The 21,844-nt window shown below is 36.5% G+C and overlaps 1 protein-coding gene across 4 annotated transcripts in view; it reads right to left on the reverse strand.

The window, feature by feature from the left end:
- Positions 1 to 21,844, reverse strand: part of LOC148869921 (Trimeric LpxA-like enzyme) — a 63,190-nt gene that overhangs the window by 13,815 nt on the left and 27,531 nt on the right. For all 4 annotated transcript variants that reach the window (XM_088969398.1, XM_088969397.1, XM_088969399.1 and 1 more), the window contains 5 exons: positions 20,823 to 21,083; positions 20,665 to 20,741; positions 18,736 to 18,827; positions 11,759 to 11,841; positions 6,298 to 6,369 (listed from right to left, as the gene is read on the reverse strand). In XM_088969398.1, the coding sequence (XP_088825524.1) occupies positions 6,298 to 6,369; positions 11,759 to 11,841; positions 18,736 to 18,827; positions 20,665 to 20,741; positions 20,823 to 21,083 (585 nt within the window). The remainder of the gene's footprint in view (positions 1 to 6,297; positions 6,370 to 11,758; positions 11,842 to 18,735; positions 18,828 to 20,664; positions 20,742 to 20,822; positions 21,084 to 21,844) is intronic.

The raw sequence follows: 21,844 nt of genomic DNA on the forward strand, positions 1-21,844 counted from the left end.
CATTAGCAGAAGGCAATGGCTCTGTGATGGTAATCTCAGGACTGGAAGTAGTAGTATCTGGATCAGGTGCTGCAAAAGAAATTGGAACTGGCCTGGACTGATCAAGAGCACCAAAATCAACTCACCTCCACCTCCTATGCTAAACCTTCAACTCCTTACATTTCTGACAATGATCCTCCTGGCACAATTCCTTTTCAAGAACAGGAATAGGAAGGGGAACTTCAGGAACAAACACCCCCCTCACTTCTTTCTCCCCTTAAGATGAAACTACCAAATAAAAAGGAATATCCTCAAAAAATGTAACATCCATAGACACAAATCGAGAGCCAGAAACTAGGTCATAACAACAATATCCCTTTTGCTTTTGGGCTACCTAAGAAAAATGCATTTGGAAGCTTTTGGATCAATTTTAGAACGATTAGGTCCCAAAATCTGAACAAAACATGTGCACCCAAAAACTCTACGAGGAATAGAAAACAAGTCTTTCTCAGGATACAATAAGGTGAAAGGAGTCTTCATGCCCAACACACGAGAAGGAACCCGGTTAATGAGATCCACAACCGTGTGAACTGCATTCCCCTAAAATAGTATAAGGACATTTGAATTAAGCATAATGCTTCTTGCAACCTCAAGGATGTGCCTATTCTTCCTCTCAACTACCCCATTTTGTTGAGGGGTATAAGTATAAGTGCTCTAATGAATAACTCCATGTTCAAGGAAGTACGAGTTAAATGGTTTACTGAAGTACTCCTTGGCATTATTAGATCCAGAAACTTTGAACTTCACCCCAAATTAAGTGAAAACCATTTGATGGAAGGCACGAGTCAAAATGGGGACCTCATCATGAGAACGCATGAGATAAACCCAAGAAAAACAAGAATAATCATCAACAAATAACAGGAAATACTTGTATCCCCCATAGCAATGATATGATACGGTCCCCAAACATGAGTATGCACAATTTCAAAAGGAACAATGCTTCTTTTATTACTCCAAGTATACTTTGATCTATAATGTTTTGCCAACTCACAATGTTCACACATTAGATTGGACACTTGGATTGATTCAAACGAAGTAGGAAAAAGACTCTTTAAAGACCAAAAGACAAATGACCTAACCGATTATGCCAAAAGACAAATGACCTAACCAATTATGCCAAAGCATAATCTAACTCAGATTGAGAGACAAAAGACTTTCCAACTCCTTTATTTCTTTCAGGTGGATGCTCAAGCAAATAGATACCATTCGCCTCATGGCCAGTCCCAATCACCTTCTTTGTCACCAAATCTTGGAAACCACAATGATTAGGGAAAATAGTCGCTAAACAATTCTGGCTTTTAGTAATGCTACTAACAGAAAGAAGGTTAGTACTAAGTTTGGGCACATCTAAAGCTAATGATAAGGAATGTGTATCAAACACTCTAATGTCCCCCTTACCAAAGATGGGGACAAGAGTGCCATCAGCAATAGAGACCTTATCTCTAGCAGAGGACAAGTGGTAAGAAGAAAATAGAGGCTAAACTGGCCATATGGTCTGAGGCACCCGAATCTACAATTCAAACAAGATCAATGTTAAGGGTAGTTGAGGCAATGATAGGCAGTAGCCCCTGTACCCAACTAAGCAAAAGCTGAAGTGGAAATAGAGGTGCCTAAGGTAGACTGAGATGGTCCAGTAATGCCAGCCTCACTCTCCAACTGCGTCAAGACTACCCTGATAGCAGCCAAGGCATCCAAGGAGGTCGACGTAGCTCTAGTAGAGGATGAGACATTTGTAGCAATGGAAACATTTGCATTTCCCTTCTTATTCTTAATTCTTGACGGTGCCAACTAAGGATGAAACTTCCAACAGGTCTCTATAGTGTGTCTAGGTTTCTTGCAATAGTAACATATGATCTCCCTTTTTCTTCCTTCCTTACATTTCTCTCCTTGTCACCATAACTTTCCTTCCAACAGATCTCTAAAGGTCGTTTCAATCTTGGAGTTTTGTAGCATAACTTTCCTTCTACTCTCCCCACTATGTACCAAAGAATATGCTTGAGACAATGTAGCAACTTCCCTAGTAAGAAGTTGTTGTCTCGCTATATTATATTCAGAATTCAGCCCTGCAAAAAAACTCAAAAACCCCATTCCTTTCCATCAATTTGTTATATGTTGCTGCATCCTTCTGACTTTCCCATTCAATTGTCTCCAAGTGATCAATTTCATGCCATAGAGACTTTAAGGTTGAGAAATAAATCAACACAAGTTTCTCCCCCTGCTTCAGATTTGTCACTCCAACTTTCAGCTCATAAGCTATTGCTACATCAAGAGGTTGAGAATAAGTTTCCTTCATATTATCCCATATTTCTTTGGTAGTCTTGGCCCAAAGATAGTTTCTACTGATATGAATCTGCATTGAGTTGCAAAGCCAAGTCATTACCAAGTAATTTTCTTGAACCCACTTCGCATAGGAGGGGTCTTCCTTGGCTGGCATCTTAGTGTCACCACTTATACATACCCTAGCGTGCCCCTTCCTCCAATGGCCATCATTGCAATTTGAGCCCATTCAAGATAGTTTGCTCCACCAAACTTGATGGTCGAAATCTGGAAGGAGCTACTGTTTGTCACACTACCAGCCCCTACAAGCCCTTCCCCGATTGGTTTAGACTCATTTCCAATATTTTCCATTCCGGACTGAGCAAGATATCACACTTCCCAGCAATTTTCTGATGGAAGGAATGATTTTCTTATTGAAGGAGCAGTCAGGCTGAAACAAATCGGCTGCAACACACATGGTTATTCCAGCAAAGGAAAAAAAAAACCCTAGAAAACAGAAGAGAAGTTTCAGTCGCAACCTCCAGAGACTTCTGACAGTTCACTTGCAGTTGGCCTCTAAACAAGTCAAAAAACTGCCCAGAAAACACTGAGAACAAGAAGGAAAGAGAGAAAGATAGAGCAGAATGAATCAGGTTCTGCCACCCCCTCATTGGCTTTTATATTACTTGATAAAAAAGAGTACAATGACAAAAATACCCATAGAAAACAGAAGAGAAGTTTCAGCCGCAACCTCCAGAGACTTCTGACAGTCCTCCACTTGCCGTCGGCATCTAAACAAGTCAAAAAACTGCCCAGAAAACACTGAGAACAAGAAGAAGGAATAAGAGAAAGATAGAGCAGAATGAATCAGGTTCTGCCACCCCCCCCCCCTCACTGGCTTTTATATTACTTGATAAAAAAGAGTACAATGACAAAAATACCCCTGTCGACTGTGAGAGAAAGAAAACACAAGTACAGCAGTTTGAAGTAAAAACAAATAAATATGGGGAGCATATTTCTGCAACTAACAACATATAAAAAACGACTAGGTGTCCCTGTCTACATCTCTACAATAAGAATGCAATTCACCCTTCCTATTCTGAACAAAGAGATATATGTTCATAGATATGGCAAGTTGGCATACTTGACTGGGAATATAAGCACACAATATCAAGGATCTAACATAGTAGTGAGAATGGTTGATGTTTCTTTAAGTATTTAATGAAGAAATAAGTAGTATTAAGTACAGAAGAGAAGAAAAACATCCTCAACCATAATATTTCATACACTACATGACTCTATGCTCATTTGAACACTGGATCTAGCAACCAGTCTACTTCTAACTTCTCCACGTGACAATGTTACCCTCCTAGAAAGGTGCAGTAACTTGAGGTTACTGAAAAGAATAAAGCAAATCTTTACCTGGAAATCCATTCAAGTAGCATAGTATTCTCTCAGCAACATTCAAGTGGGGAAACCTAGGTCAATGCACGTACTGACACCCTTAAAATGCCCTGAGGCACATGCTGGAAGCATTAATCCGAGGCATATGCCTCAGGTGCATGAGGTGTATGCCTCAAACACCTTTTGCATGAGGGGTACCAGAGGCGTGTGCCTCATGCACTCCTTGCATAGAAAGAGGGAAAAGAAAAGAAAAGAACTTGGGAGGCTTAAGCCTCCTTGTGCTCGGAAGGCTTATGCCCCAATTGAGTTCTGAACTATGCCTCATGCCTCCAGGTAGTGAAACCACCTCTGTGTTTTAAAACTTTCATTCAAGGTAGGTAAATGTGGAAATACAGGATTCTATTTGTTTAAAAAATGAAGAGATTCTAAGCTAGAGCCAATGAATGGAGAATATCATCATATTGAAAATATTCAATGCACTTTATTAAAAACCTTGTTTTTCAACTCAAAACATTGTAAATCATCATATCTAAAAGAAGACAATAATAGAATTTTAATAGTTAAATATTTAATAGAAGAATTGCATGTTAAAAAATTAGTAGAAAATAAAGAAGCCCATTATTATACAGAAATAAGAAATTTGAGAGAGGATAGAGAAAGAGTAATGAAAATAAGAAGAGAATAAGGGTCAGATCCCCTATTCTATTTAATGTAATAGAGAGAAGGTAATTGTAGAAAAACGGAAGAAACCTCTTTTATCCTCATTTTCTTTTCCCTTCTAAAACCCCTTGGATCTTTTATGTTTCGATGGTAAATCTCTAATACAAATCATAAGTAATATATGCAATATATGATAGGATGTATCAACACGTATCTTTATGAGAAGTATCCTTACTAACGATGTTATAGTAAGGCACCCATCTTGCGATTTATGTCACCTAGGAAGATGCCATGTTCCCTGTGCAGCTGCCTTAGTTGTCTAGATGGGGGTCTTTTTGAGACAAGTCATGGTGTCCAGGCAAGCTGCTCCACCAAGGGTGCATTGTCACCTTGGAATTGCATTGACAACAATGAACTCCTGTTATACTTCAACATAAAGAAACTATTATAACTCACTAACTACTCATCCTATGACAGTTACCAATGCATCATATCACCTGGTGAAAGCAATTTACAGAATTTCTGGTATCTTGAGTATTTCCAGACAATGAAATAATTACATCGAAAAAAGGCCTTTCCATTTCCTAAAGAAAATATCCAAGATCCACTAAAGAACACTAGGGAATTTAGAGGTAACTGGCTAAAACACCTATAAATAACACCATCAGCTTAACGAAGATGAGGATGAATCGCTGGTTGACATGGAAATACTAGAGATGCATAGGCCTTCTTCCTTGCCATTAACTTAGACCAGACATTTCTTATGCCATAAGAATTATTATTCAGTACACACCTAGAGTCCCTAAAATAGAGGCAATGGATCTAAAGATACTTTAAGTCAATGACAAGCACACACTTTTATGATAACCTTCTAAACTGGAGGAGCAGCTAAGCAGGAAATAGTCTAGTTCTGTTGTCTCTATGTAGAAGCAGAGTACCTAGCAATCAAGGCTCAAAGTTTCAATATGTATCAGGCCATATTGTCCGATACGTATCATACCGATGGCTTCCCGATACACCCTTACAGTGGATGTTTCGGGGTCTGACCTGGTTCAGAGAGTAGACGGACCTTAAACCAACCCCTCTGAACCAAATTGAAAAAAAAAAACATAAAAGAACGGAGAATTGAGTCTCGATACAGGCCAATACACCCCTAGCAGCATATCGGCCAGTATCGATATTTTGAACCTTGCTAACAATGACCCTATGTGTATCTAGCTACTACAATTAAGTTTTACTTGGTGAATTATGACCATGACAAGTACTACCATTAATATTAATTCATAATCCAAGTCAACATGACAAGATAAAGCGTGTTGAGGACACAAAATTCATCAGGGAAAACATTTTATCTTAAAATGTGAAAAAAAATAATTGCCAAGACAGGAGACAGACATGCTAATTTCTAACTAAAGGGGCTGCAAAAAGAAAACTAGACAAAATCTTGTGCAAGTTAGGCATGATAGATATCTACGCTTCACATAGGAGAACAAGTAATATTGAAATTTAAGACATCAAGGGTATCTGTGTAATTTTGTTATTTTTCTTCATTAAGTATAAATAAAAAGATAGGGCCTTGTCATCAGAAGAAACCTTCTTCTACAGTTCTACTACAGTTCTAGTGCTTCCAATTGGATTGAACAAAGCCTCATGAGAACATAGGGCCTTGTCATCAGAAGAATAAAGAGAAGGCTAGTTGGACTCAAATACAGATACTTGTCGTGGAAGAAGGATCACTGAACAAAGGTCCTCTCTAGTTTATGCATAACCATACTCAAATTCAAACATCAGAAACCAAGAAGATGAAGAAAATTCAAAAGATTTTCTTATTGGAATGAAGAGAAGAAAAGAGAAAACTCCATGTGGTCAAATGACAATGAACATTAAGGACTCATTAGTAGGATCAGTTAGAAAGGTTACCAATAAGAATATACAAACCTGTGCAAATAATGGAGAGAACTCTTTTGCAGACTCCAAGCACATTTCCTCAAATTTCATTGTCACTTCAATCTGTAAGATACAATAGTTGTTAAGGAAAGCTCAATATTAAAATTCTCTAAATTTTTATTCCTTAAGACAACGTATGATATGAGAAGAAAAATTCTGGAGTAAAGGATAGTTTTCAAAGCAAGGATAGCTTTCAAAGCATATTAGTTCTTCATTCCTAATTTAACAAAAAAAAAAAATTGTTCTTTATTCCTAATGATTTCACATGTCAAAGCATATTTGTTCATGGATTCAATAAGGCAATGAGAAGTTAGATTATAAATTGCCAAGTAGAGTATAATTGGCAAAATGCCAAATTTTTTATTACACGGTTAAACAACAATTCAATGTAGAAAATGAAAACTAACATCAAATATAATTAATTAATGCTTAATTCTAGTCATTATGCAAATAATGATTAAAAAAGCAAAGAAAGAAAGATTAATTGGGGCAAACTTATAGCTAAACAGAAACAGAATGATACAAAGCACAAGTGTGATAACTCTGAGAGAGAGAGAGAGAGAGATTATAACTACATGGAATGAATAGAAAAGAAAGAAACAACCAAAACCCATGACACTGTTGACCCTTTCATCCTCTCGTCTTTACTCTCTACCTTTGAACCATTGAAACATAAATATTCCAACCTACATTTTTCAATTTCAATTTTCTGGTAAGTTTAAATGCATTACAAAATAAAAATTTTCATAGCAAATATCAGAATGGTGAATTCTTTTCGACTTGATGGAAGCATTATGAAGAATGATATTGTGAAATTAGACATGGTTAATACTAAAACAACTAATCATCACCGTCATCATCAAACTCGTTGTCAATATCATCCAAGCTTTGCTCTAACCATATCGGGTTGGCTAATATAATAGAAAATGACCAGTTGAGTAAAAGTAAGATTAAGGAAGAAAAGTACCCATCGTAGACAATAGCTGCATATTGACAGGGAAGACATGCAGACGACATTTTGGTCTACATATTTGTCATTTCTATCAGATTTTAAAATCTTATAATATAAATAGTCAGTTACTTAATATTTAAAGCCTTGTCCTAACTATATGGAGATAGCTACATGAATTCTGTTAAGTGAGAAATCCATTTTTAAAATGATGACCCTTGAATCATTTCTTACTGCTTCAATGGGTGGTGTTTTTTGTGTGCCCCCAACTCTTCTATCCCCACAAAATTGTGACAGATCCCGTCGTATGGAGCTGTAGATAGTCTTCTGTGCATGTGACCAAATCATCTTAGTCTAATTTACCTCATTCTATCACCTATTGGAGATAATCCTGGGTTCCTTTAAATGAGTTCATTCCCAGCCCTGTCCATTCTAGTTTTTCCACTCATCTATCTCAGCACAGCATTTATTCCACACTCGTTTGGAAATGTTTGTTTTTTGCTTCCCAACTCTTCATTCTATACAACATCGATGACCTTATGACTGTTTTATCAAAATCTCCTTTCTAGGGGTGAGCATTCGATTTATTCGGTTAAAAACCGAACCAAATAAACCAAAATTTAAAAAATATATATAAAAAAAATGAAAACTGAACCAAAACCGAATTACAAGAAACCCAAAATAACCAAAACCGAAATTTTCAGTTCGGTTTTTGGTTATAAACCGAATTTAATTAGGGTAAAATCCAAAAAACCTCCCCTGAAGTTTCTGACAATCATAAAAACCTCCCCTATAGTTTAACTTTAGCAAAAACCTCCCTTCTATTTTTAAGAAAACCGATAAAAACCTCCCTTCCATCAATGATCAAGACAAAAAACGTTAAACTGATTATAATTTTTTTCAAAATACCTATTTTACCCCTCTAGCTACGACGCATGGCACAACACGAGTTCTCTCTCTGCAGCGGCGATCCCTTAGTTTCTAGTTCTAGTCGGCTCAATCATTTGTATAGCGAGATCCCGGCATCACTTGGGAGATTGCCGATGACGATGAGCTTCAATCTGAGGCATAACAACCTCACCGGAGAAATCCCTCGAACTAGAACTGTTGCAAATCAAGGCCCGAATGCATTCCTCCACAATCCCTGCTTGTGTGGATTTCCTCTCCAGAAACCTTGTAGCGGGAATCACCAAAAGAACACCTCAGTGAACCAAAACCAGACAGTGGTATTTGATACCAATCCAAAAAACAGGATTGAAAGCAAGTTTAATAATCTTAATTATGCCGCTGGAGTCACAGTAGTCAGTTTGCTCATCGTCTATGTATATTGTAAAAGAAAAGATTCACAAAAGTTGGTAAAGGAAAGTTGGTCAGTGGAGGTGAAGGAAAAATTGTCTTCTTTCTCTTGTTGGAATGTATTCCTGAGTAACGAAGATTTGGAGCTGGAGTCTGATGAGAAGGCAAGAAGTAATAAAGGAGGAAAAGGTGGTCTGGATGCGATCGATAAAGGGTTCACGTCCGAACTGGATGAGCTTCTAAGATTGTTGGCTTATGTTTTGGGTAAGAGCAAATTGGGGATCGTATACAAGGTGATGTTGGGTAATGGAGTTGTGGTGGCGGTGAGGAGATTCGGTGAAGGTGGAGGGCAGGAGTATAAAGAATTTGCAGAAGAAATACAGGCGGTCGGACAGGTTAAGCACCCTAGTATTGTGAGATTAAGGGCTTATTACTATACTTCTGATGAAAAGCTTCTCATCTCTAATGGCAGTTTGGCTTCGGCTCTTCGCAGTGAATTCTTCTCCAACTTCTTTTCATTTTCAATTTTTTGAGTTTCTAGACTCTCTTGAGTTTGGATCTACTGCACTTGTCGTGCAATTGCGTTTAATTTGTGACAAGTGTTTCATCACACGTGTAATGGGACATGTGTTAGTGATTAAATGCAAGTGCAGCAAATTCTCACACATGTAATATTATTGTTTGTGAACATACGTCCTAGGTCCTACACCATACGACAACGAACGAGCACTTCGTGGAAGAGAATAAGGCCATTGGATATTAGATATAGAACGTGGTTAGTATTGAGACGATTGATCGATCTCCTTGATGGTGATTGATCTCTTTTGATGATAGGAAGAAATGGGGTATTTACAGTTTAATTACAACCTATACTCTCTCGCAGGAGCTAGACACTATCTAAGACTAAGATGGGGATTGTTGTTTGTTGTGGCTCACATTTGGGATCTCCCTGGTTGAATAGATTGAAGAGACGTTGTGGCCCTACGATCTTTCAATGTTGTCTCATTTTTTTGATCGTTTCTTGAGTTTTCAGTTCTGCAGTCCTTAATTTACTCATTCCATGTAGGGCCCCTATCGTCCTCCTGAGAACAAATTCACTGGTAACTGCGCAATCGGCTCGTCTTCTCAGATGCCCAGAAAAATCACAACATGCTCAAAACTCAAGTCCAAACGTGAGCCCCACTGCTTTCGCCACCACCACCTCCACCCCATCCCCATCACTAGCTGATGATTCCCCAATAGCGATTCATCCGCCGCCGTTCAACAGGGTGAGTGATGCTGCTGTTGTAGTAGCTTAATCACCTGAAATGGAATCTAAGTCGCCGCTGCTGAAATCTCTCATGGACTATGCCCGACTGGCCGACTCTACACCCGAACGAGCCGTCAAACCACTTATTCAACTCCGAGAATCAATGTCCAAACGTAGCGATCCGGGGGAAAGATATGTCTTTTATTTCACTGAAGTCGGTTTCTTCAAAAATTGGGAGAACGGCACCAACGTTTGAGACCTCATCGGAGGATTTCACACTCCCAATTTTTTGCCTTCACCTCCATTGCCCCAACTTTCCTTTACTAGTGCAGCTGCAACTTTTTGAATCTTTTCTTTTATGAGCAAACCGACTATTGTGACTCCGGCGGCATATGACACCAAGTGATGCTGGGATCTCACCAAAGAAATGATTGAGCTGATTGGAAGTAGAAACAAAGGGACCACCGCTGCAGAGAGAGAACTTGTGTTGTGCCATGCATCGCAGCTAGAGGGGTAAAATAGATATTTTGAAAAAAATTATCATCAGTTTAACGTTTTTCGTCTTGACCATTGATGGAAGGGAGGTTTTTATCGGTTTTTCTGAAAATAAAAGGAAGGTTTTTGCTAAAGTTAAACTATACGGGAGGTTTTCATGATTCTTAGAAACTTCAGGGGAGGTTTTTGTATTTTACCCATTCAATTAATATATATATAATATTATATATTATAACCTATAATATATTATTATTGTAAAATATATATTATGACATTGAATTTCATTATAATACATTAAATATAATAAATTAATATATAAATATATAGCATATTATATATTACATTTTATATATTGTATATTATATATTACATATTATGTAATGAATTTCAGTTAATTCGGTTATTTCAGTTAACCAAATTTCTAATTCTGAAAACCAAAAACGAAAACCAAAATTCTTAAAAACCAGATTCACCAAACCGAATTACCCAAAAACCGAAAAAACCAAAACCAAAATTTTCGGTTCGGTATTTCGGTTTTAACCAAATAAAGGAAGACCCTATCCATTCTAGTTTTTCCACTCACCCATCTCAGCACTGCATTTCTTCCACACTCATTGTTTGGAAATGTTTGTTGTTTGCTTCCCAACTCTTCATTCTATACAACATTGATGACCTTATGACTGTTTTATGAAATTCTCCTTTCTAGGGGTGAGCATTTGGTTCTATCACATAAGATTCCGGATGTACCCCTTTATTTTGCCCATATTGAGCAGCATTCTCCTTAATCTCTCCCCTGTTATGAATTATTGAACCAAAGTACAGGAGAGGTTACAATGAATTATCTCTCGGCCTCTAAGTGTACCCCGATTTGCACTTCCATTATTATTAAGCTTACATTGTATATATCCTGCTGTAATCCTACTTATTTTGAAACCTTCTGGTAACTTACTAAACCACCAACGCCAATCCCCACACAAGGCAACATTAAGTTCTTCAAACTTCTAATCCCCAGCCTGCCTGCTTTAATGGATCCTATAGACCTTGCATGAAAAGTTAGGAAAGAAAAAAGTTGTAAAATGGAAGCAATCACCTTAATGAAATCCAGAACCAGTAGCACTTGCATTACTGGCAGAAGAATGCCTTTCTTATCTAAACCATAAGATCCCTTCACTTTCTATTTTTAATTTATTATATCCTCACTTTTTCATTACTAAATTCACTGTTAAAAATTCAAAGAAATAAAAAAAAAAGGCGTCACTGTGTCTGTGTCTCGTACTTTTCCTGTGCACCAGCATGTATGTTCCATTTAACTAATTTTGTTTTAAATTCCAAATGGTAGTTGGTGGTAATATAACAAGTTCCACTTCACATAACACAAGAATTGTAAATTCAAGTAATTCAAAAGCACTAGTAAGTGCTATTGTAGAACAGCATAAGAAATTTATTAAATAAAAGACACAAACCTCCTCATCTATGGTCTGTAAGTAATGCTTCATTAGGCCACCCCATGTAGCAATTACACTTGCAACATTTTTAAATAATTCACCTGAGAGATAGAATGAAAGAAGATTTAAATATGAAAAGTGGCTTCATTTATAGTAATAGCACAAGGGATGGAAAAATGAAAAAATACAAATCGTATGGAATAGAAGTTTTCATAAGAAAATGATGAATTGGAACAAGAAGTATAGTTCAGAAAACAAAGGTAGATCACTTTCTATTGTTTACCACCACCTTTGTCATTATTAAATATTAATACATATTCAATGCTTTTAATGTTTAGATGGAAAATAAAAATATTATTACAAAGCAAGGGGGAGAAGAGAGAGATACAAAAAATAATGGAAAGTACAATATGATCCCAAAAAAAAAAAGGATTTCTAAAGTAGAGACTATATAACATCCATTGGCCTATAAATTCTCTTCCATTAGGTCTAAGATCATCCAAAACTCACTTCTGAAACTATAGATAGGCATCTTTACAATCTGACAGAGGCACCAATATCAGCACACAACTGCCTTGAGTCTTTAGATTTACCATAAAAAAAATATTCCTGTTCCTCTCTCTCTATAGACCATGACATACTGCAAACCTTCAACTATTGGCAACACTGCATTACCCGATACTTGCAATCTGAGATGCCTCCACATGCTTCCTAGTCAAAGCCTTGTTAAAAGATTTGGTTGTGAACGTAGGTTACATGGATAATGGGCATAAGTGACAAAATCAGATAAGTACCCGGCCTCCCCTATGATCCACTCTGTTGCCTTCTTGTCCCCCCCCCAACACTCTCTTTTCCTTCTTTTCCTTTCTCTCTCTTCTCTCCCACCTCCTCTTTCAGTCTTCACACCAAACCCAACAGCTCACCCTTCCACCTCTTTTCAAAGCCCATTTCATTCAAAAGACCCTCTATTCAAGTGAATGCCTAGATCATGAGATGTCTCTTGAATAGAACGGAACCTCAGATTAGTATGCACTTGATGTTTGTTGACACTACTAAAGAAATCTGGAAGCATGCTAAATAGTTGTATTAAGTATAGATTATCTGACAAGGATCTATCAACTTTATCAAGAATATTTTCAGTTACAACAAGGTGATAGGAGTGTAGAAGAATATTATGCCAGTCTCAGGAGCTCACGTAATGACTTTGATTCTTATCAGGCCCTGTCAACTGATCTCAAGGTGCAACAACAACAAAGAGATCAGCTGGACAAGGCTAGGCTTCTTTCAGAATTTTCAAACCATATGGACAGATTTCAGAAATCCTACATTAACGGAAGTCTTCTCTAGAGTTTGAAGGCTTTTTAAGCAATAAACAGATAGTTCACCTATATCATAAAAATCTGCTCTAGTCAAAATGGGAACAAGAAGTCAAGGAATTAGTACAAAATGGGAAGGTGAATATTAATACATTGGTGGAGAGGGAGGTAGTTTTTTGGGGAGGGGAAGGCTCTGCGAAAATATCATTTGAGAAATTTGAAAAAAAAAAAAAAAGAAAAGAGAAGAGAAAAAGAAAAAGGAAGAATACCTAGAAAAAAATCAAGGGATGGGACGAGGAAGGGGGAGAAGAGGAGAGACTGGACGAGATTGAGTGAACTTGGGGTTGGTGGGAAGACAGGGAGAGGAGGAGGAAGATGAGGTTTCTTAGCTGGATCGTGAGGGGTATGAGAGAAGGACGAAGGTGGGAAAGAATGGGTAGAGTATTGAATATTTGATAGCAGGAATGGGCAATTTGATCAAGTCTCCAAAGCCGATTTGTTGGAAATTTTCTGGAACTCCCTTGACTTACAGCCTTGTAATGCAGAATCCTTTTCAATTTAAAGCTTTGAGAATGTATTTGGTATGCCATCTAGACAACCAAGGGTGCTAGGATGTAATCTTTTTCTTTTAATGAAAAATTTTATTGATTCTTCAACAAAAAAAATTCTGTAATGCGAATCCTTTTCAATTTAAAGCTTTGAGAATGTATTTGGTATGTCATCTAGACAACCAAGGGTGCTAGGATGTAATCTTTTTCTTTTAATGAAAATTTTTCTTGATTCTTCAACAAAAAAAAAAAACTTCTGTTCTGGCCAAACCAGAGGTGGTGGTTGTGGAATGAGAGGAGTTCATGGAGGTGGCAGAGATGGAGGCGCACGAGGTCATGGTATTGGTGGTCATGATGTAGTGAGAGTGTAGCCATTGTGGACAATGACATGTGGTAAATTGCTACTATGCTATGCATGGCCCGCCACCTACTTGGGACAATCATGTTTGTATCTTTATCCTCCTTGGCCTCCCAAACTGCCGCCCTAACAGATGGTACTACATCAGCTATGTCAGGTACTGGTAATGTTGCATCCCATTCTGATTTGACTCTGCCCTCTGTTCTATATGTTCCTAAATTACATTTCAGCCTTATATTTGTTAGTAAGTTGATAATAACTCCTAACTACTCTGCCTCGTTTTTTCCATCCTAGTGTATTTCAAGAATGTGAGGGTTGGAGGATTATACCACATGGATGATGATGGTTCGCAGAAAGTCCTACATGCTACTAGTACACCATTTTTTTTTTATCAGCCATACTACTACTACACCATTACAGTGCATTGTCAGCAGGGCCATCTATTCTTCCTGCACTTCAGAGATTGGTTCCCAATTTGGTGTTTGTTCATCAATTACAATGTCAAGCCTGTTATCTTAGTATACATTGCCATGTCTTTTGTTTAAAAAGCAAATAATAGTCTTGAGTCTTTTTGAACTTGTTCATCCATATGTTTGGGATCATTGTCCATTCCAGCATTACAAAGGTTTCAAATATTTTGTCTCATTTATTGATAATAATTCAAGGATATCTTGGCTTTATTTAATGAAACTTGTACAAACTTGTTTGATATCTTTCTCTCATTTTATGCTAAAACCAAGAAGCAATTTGGTATTTCTAACAAGTTTTTTTTTTTTTGTTCTGACACTGAAAAATAATATTTTCAACACCCTTTTCAAACATTTTTTTATTACCATGGCATTATACATCAGTCTTCTTGTTCATCTACAACCCTACAAAATAGGTGACTGGATGGAAGAATAGACATTTTCTTCTTTTGAAAAAGGTTTGGTATGTATTAAAATAAAAAGAGAAAAGATAGAATAAACAAGAACAAAGGATCAAACCATTAGAGCCAAAAGCCCAGCTTCAGCAAAAGAAAGCTGAAATGACAGCAACTAAGCCCAAGGAGGATCCACAAGAGTTGAGGCCGTTGACACAACCAGTAGCCCAAACCCAACTGACACCACAAAGCTAAAACAAAACAAAGAAAACCAAAGCAACAACTAAAAACTAAATTCAGCAACACAAAGTTATGCCGCCATGACCTTTTATCCCCCAACTCCCCTTCCTCTACCATGCACGATAATTGCATGTTAGTGGAATTTCTTTTTTAGTATATTTTCTCACATAACATAATTCACCCAATTAGACTAATAACTGGGTTTTTTTGTTATTTGGGTAAGCCCCATTCAGGAAATCACATAGATATTCCCCCTTAATTACACCTCTGCTAGGGACAGAGAAAACCCTGTGATTCTGATTCAGAAGTACAAAAAAATAGGCTAAACTAAGTATCATTTTTCAGGGTCAAAATGAAATAAGGAAGCATAATTAGCCAAGTTTCATAGACAAGGCTATAGATGGTTATCTCCTTACATGTATTTCAATATGAAACAAGGAAGAAAAGAAAAATAAAAGGAAGAAAGAAAGGAGTGAGAGGAATAGATAGAATATGGTCTTCAATCTCATGTTAGAAGAAGCACAAGGAGTATAATATTGAAGGGGCATAGGAAGAAAACAAGATTCTCGCTATTTCTTTATTTATTAATTGAGGGTAGTCGTGTAATTTTAGTTTCTTTGTTATAAGAAAATTAAAGAAACGGAGGCAGTTGAGATCAGGTAGTTCAATCTCTTTGCTTTCAGCCCTATTCTTCTTTTCTACTTCTTCCCTCTTCTTCTACTTGAACCAGGACAGACCAGGTTGAGTTTTTCTTCTTTTCTTACCATTAAATAGAGTTGTTTCAGACCAGATCACAATTACAATTTTGATTTGAATCTAGTTCTAAAGTTTTTCTTGACTTGATTTTAGATATTAGTTCAAAAAAAAATTATAACATACATTAGTATTCATTTGAAAACTTAATCAAGGAAGAAATTTATATGTTGACAGTCCTCTCTATCTACTCCTATCACCATTTAATTAGAGTTCTTCTCATTACCATTACGATTGTAGTCATTTAGTGCTTTGTATTTCTTATATTACTGTTCTACAAATTATTTATCTTGCATGATGAAAGCTCTATGATTCTATTTATTCTCTAGAAATTTCATCTTTCATTAGTTAGCTTGCAGCCACCCCTAACTTTTATATCTCATATCGTAGTTTAATTTATAAAAGGGCTTGAGTGAGGTATTTTTGCAATATCCCTATTTCCTCTGTACTGATCAATCTTATTATCAGAAGATGCAAAGAGGGTGTTAGTAGTTTCAACCAAGGTTTTAAAAACCGACCTGGAAACGGAACCGTTCTAGCTACCGGTTTCTGGGTCAGTGGTTCGACCATCCGGGTCGAACGGTTCGGATGGTTTGCTATTAGGGCAAATATTTTATGAGTTATGAAATTCGAGAAAGGAGAGAAGAGATGTTGCCGGCTGAGAAAGAAAAAAAAATAAAGAAGAAAAGAAAGAAAGAAAGGAGAGGAAAAAAGAAAAGAAGAGGGAAAGGAAGGAGGGAAGGAGGGAAGAAGGAAGAGGAGGGTGGTTCGACGCTCACCGGCAATGATAATGGTGACGGCAAAGCGGCGGCAACAGACTCTGAGTTCTCAGATCTTCTTCTCTCTCTTCTTCTTCTTCTTCCTCAGATCTGAGACACGAAGTTTCTCTCTCTCTCTCTCCCCTGCAACTTTATACTGTGAACTACTGTCCGGGTCAAATAAGTCGACAGTTCAACCATCCGGGTCAGCGGTTTTTTGACAAAGTCAACGGTTTTTTACCCAGGAATGGGTTAGGGGTGAAACGGAATCGGTTGCTTGAACGGTTTCCGGGCCAAAAGGTCCGACCGACTGGGTCAACGACAGTTCAAAAACATCGATTTCAACTTTCAGGTTTGATTTCAATAACATAATTATAGTCATTAGTTGGTTCAAATTTGGCTTGAATTGCAATGTCCAATTCCTCTAGTATTTATTTAACTTTGAATTGCAGAATTTTAATCCACCTTTTAGTTTTGTTATTCCCTGAGTGTTCAAATTGCAAGGCTCCAACTGACATAAAATGCATCCCAGTAACCTGATTGGAACCCATGCTTGTAATTCCTTTTTATATTTTAATGAACTGGATAAAGCTTTGCAAATTTCCTGTGATCCCTTTAGTGTATTGGGAGTTTCTTCTTTTCTTTTACATACACCATAATCAGTGCTCCTCATTTCAGATTTCTTCTACGCCATTCTTCATCTTAATTTACCATGATTTGTTTGGCATGCTACAATTTTTTTTATCAATAACAGAATCGTTTTATTAGAAATAAGAAATACAAGAACAGATAAGTGCAGGGAGAGGTAAGCTCTCTTAACTTTCCCCACAATGAACAACAAGATTACAACATAGCACAAAACATTTGATCCCTCCCACACCTTGTTTGGCAAGTGCACCTGCAAAGGAATTAGCACATCTTTTAACCCACTGCAGTCTCACTTCCATACCCTGAGTCAGCCACTTAAATTTCCTTCTTTCATTAATGTAACCCAACATCTCATCATCCTCTAACCAGCCATTACCAATTTTGGATTGCCTTCAATGATCTATCTGCTAATATTGAGCTCCTTTGCCCTTTGGCACCTTGCAAAACAGCCAGTATCTCTTCTCAAAGTGAGTCACCTACATTAATTGGCCTGAGAGCAAGGAAATAACTTTCAGTGGTTTTCTGCATTGATTTTGTAATTCTGTAATTCTGATTTGATTTTCTGCATCTGTTGACTGATAGTAGCTCGTCTCTTGATAAATTTCAGTGATTTTATTATTTTAGGTTTTACTATTTGTTAGTGCTATACATTCTGAAATCTTTTGTTTCGGAATTTTGAGTTGCAGAACATCAATTTTTTTATCTATTTTAGACCACTATTAATTTTTAGCAAATTTAATCTCCCACTATTCTCTTTAGACTTGATTTATCATTTGATATAATAGATTCTGCAGATGTTGATTCAGAATGGTCACTTTATCCTTTTATCTATTTTTTACTGTCATTAAATTTTTAAAATAAAGTAAGAAAAAAATATCACCTTTATGTATATTATTCATAGAAGCATGACAAGCTTTATGGTTACTGAGCTTATTTGCATCCATAAAATTTTGGCACTAGTACTGTTTTAGTTGTTATTTTCATACTAAAGACCATTACCTTATGTCGGTCCCAGACTCCCAGCTATCTGGGGTCTTGGGAGGGCTGGTCTGGATAATGGTTGGTACTATTATCATTAGTGTCATTATTATTTCTTCTCTGGTGGTCAAGTGGAAAGTGTACAAGTATAGGTCTAAGGTATGAAGCACTAACTCACCCCCCTTTCAAAACTCTCTACCAACTATCTAGTATCAATGATTACTTTTAATACTAATAGTAACAAAAGCTGGTTGCATACGAGTATCTTCATTTTTATACAGTTAAACCTATAAATATTCTATGAGAAGAATGCACAATAGAATATCTAAACCGGTACACCATTTTTGTATTTTACTCGACAAGGATACTACAACACAAAAACATATATTTAGTTTCAAACCAGATGCTATATGCTCATGGTTGTAAGCATACATCCTATTACACAAGAAACTATGCACAACAAAGAATGCTGCACTTGACACACTATTTGAGGCCAAATCCAAAATAGGAATGAAATTGCAAAGGAATACTCACTATTGGTACTATGTGGAGTTTCTAATGCCAACTTCATCACTGAATAAAATATTGCTCCAGCACAATCAGCAAAAGACATGTTGTATGATAACCTGTAACCCGATAAGAAAGAAAGTTGTAATAGAGGGCAATCTTCAGTTCACAAACTATCTATCTATCTATCTATCTATAGATAGATAGATAGATAATATCAGCATGGTTTAAAATGTCCATATGTTTCATAATTTCGACAAAAAAATAATAATTCCATTATAACATAATAATTCAACAATAAAAACCATCGGTGTTATGTGAAGTAAAAGAGAGAGTATTATAACATAATAACGTAAGTTGGCAAAACTATTGTTGATAATGTGAAGTACTAGATTAGTATTATTATTGCCTACCAAATGGACATGATTACCACTTCAAGTCATCTCAAAATTGTTTTCAAATATGAATTTATATCTTAGTTTTCATTTGTGCAATAAATTATTTGGTTGATCTATTAGAATCACTTACATATTCCGAGTCTATTTTTTCTTGAACTCACTCCATCATGTAATATTGACTCTTAAAACTTACAGGACAACTTCATAGTGTATTATTTTGTCTACTAACCCTAGTTTCTTAGCGAAAAAGGCTCTACCTAGAATTCTTTTATCATTTCCTAAAATATCATTATATTTTTTTGCATATTTCACAATGTTTCCACCACGTTTATAATTTTAGAATATCACCAAATGACATTTCCAACATGTTCCTATGTTTAGATGAGCAATAATACCACTGACACCAACATAAACCTTGAATATTAGATGAAATGTAATAAGAAAATATCCGTATGTCTATGTGAGGAAATGTCAACGCCAGAATTTGATCTTTCTTTTTTTTTTTTTTGAAAAAAGACAATGTATTATAAAGGGGAAACCCAAAGAGATATTATTAATATGGAAAAGATAAAAAAAAGTACAGTGCAAGAACAAACAACTATCACTTGGGTTGGCAAGCAACATCTGCTAACACCATTTAAGACATAAAACAAGCATAGCCTAGTGCAGAATGAGGAGGGACAAAACCATAGTTTTCAAGGCGCCAAGGCGAGGCTGGGCATTAGGGGGGTGCCTGGTCGCCTAGTCACCTAGGCGATGGATTTTTTTATATAGAAAACTTAGACCCTAGGGTAGTTTCCTAGGTACCATAGCCATATTTCCTTAATAAATATTCATAATTTTCATAAGAAAAGTATAGAGTTCATTTTAAAGTATAGAAAATGTGTTGATTAGACAAAATTTTAAGTTCTTCCTTACTTATTGGTTCAGATTTTAAAGTCTTTGAGGGTTCAATACAGCATTTAGCAATGTTTGTATTGATTAAATCCTAACAAATAAGAAAATAATAATAACAAATTAGTATATAAACACACAAAATGAATATTTTAGTTTAATAGTGACTATTTTATAATTATAATGTCAAAAAATAAAGAATAAAAAAGTATTTTACAATACATAGTACAAAACTTCTTGGTGATTAGGCGAGGCGAGCCCCAAAGGGTGCCTTGTTGCCTAGGCGCCCGCCTAGGCGTCGCCTTGACAACTATGGTCAAAACTAATTCAGGTTGCTCTACTCCACTTTCAACTAGGTAATCTGTGAAAACACACTTGTATATCTTCCTAACCATGAAAATATATACTTCAAGTTGCATGTAGATCTTTTACCTCTCGAAGGAAATGTGTTTCATAACTAAGACAACACAACAAGAACATGGAAGGGTGCATATTAATCACACAGACTACAATCATTTGATGGTACTTTAATACTCCAGGGATAATAAACAAAAGAACGACAAAAATAGAAGGCCAGTAAGAACCTAATTCCTTCTTTTAAAAAACAATCCTTCCACTGGTCCAGTCTTCCTTTAAGACGAGTAAATAACAGTATAACACATACCTAAGTGAATTCACTTCTAGGATCACATTGTCTTGTTTCACATTTTCATGAACAGCCCTTAAAAATGTTGCTTCAACCTGAAGATTATAAATGGGTTAAGAAAACAACTTGCTAGACAAAATGGGGATTTATCAGTATCAATATCACACATTAATCACCTCTCTCTCAAAGTCAACAGAATCATCTTTAAAATCTTCATTATCATAGACTTCAGAATTAGCAATGTCAGAGTCAGGCCTCAACTCTCCTGAAGGTGGAAGAACACTGCCATCTTGAGTTGATAAATCTACATCATCATTTGAATATTGCATCAACTCCATAAGTTTGTCTGCAGGAATGGGTGCAACTGAATGCTTCCATTCATCTTCTTGTCCACCTTCACAAACTGACCAAATATAACCAGCTCCTGAAACACCAACCTGATAAACAATGCTTAAAATTGTAAGATGCAAAAAAGAAGAACCTCATTGATTGTACAGTGTACTAATAAGATATAAGAATATAGCAAATTTTCATTTAGAATCCAAGGCCTTAGATATAATTAATATTCAAATTTAACATTCTATAATGGTTAAAAGAAAATGAGCAATACCAATACTTGGTGTAATGGTAAAACCTCGGTATATCAAGTGACTCAAGTGTGAGAACACGGGTTCAAGCCTCTGAATATTCAAATATAACATTCTATAATGGTTAAAAGAAAATGAGCAATACCAATACTTGGTGTAATGGTAAAACCTCGGTATATCAAGTGACTCAAGTGTGAGAACACGGGTTCAAGCCTCTGAATGGCCATTTTGTATGTGTGTGTAACGTGAGCCATTACCCAATGTTGGTCCCAGTTATATACATACATACACAGACACACGCATATGTATGTATGTATGTATGTATATATATATATATGTGTGTGTGTGTGTGTGCATAGTTTTAAAGGCGCCAAGGCGAACCTAGGCGACAGGGGAGCACTTAGTCGCATGGTCGCCTAGGCAGGCACCTAGGCATCGCTTAATGTCTAAAAATAAAATAAAATAAAAATGGGATGAACCCCAAATACAGAAGGGCAGAACCCCTATCTTTCTTCCGAAAAAAGAAACAGACCCCTATTTTTTGTTCCAGAAGAAAAAGAAGAAGAGAGGAGGAGGAGGAGGAGGAGGAGGAAAGAAGAAGGAGTGAAGCC

Source organism: Nelumbo lutea, chromosome 2 (assembly GCF_056320005.1).
Source record: "Nelumbo lutea isolate HS-2025 chromosome 2, American lotus-T2T, whole genome shotgun sequence".
Classification (NCBI taxonomy): domain Eukaryota; kingdom Viridiplantae; phylum Streptophyta; class Magnoliopsida; order Proteales; family Nelumbonaceae; genus Nelumbo; species Nelumbo lutea.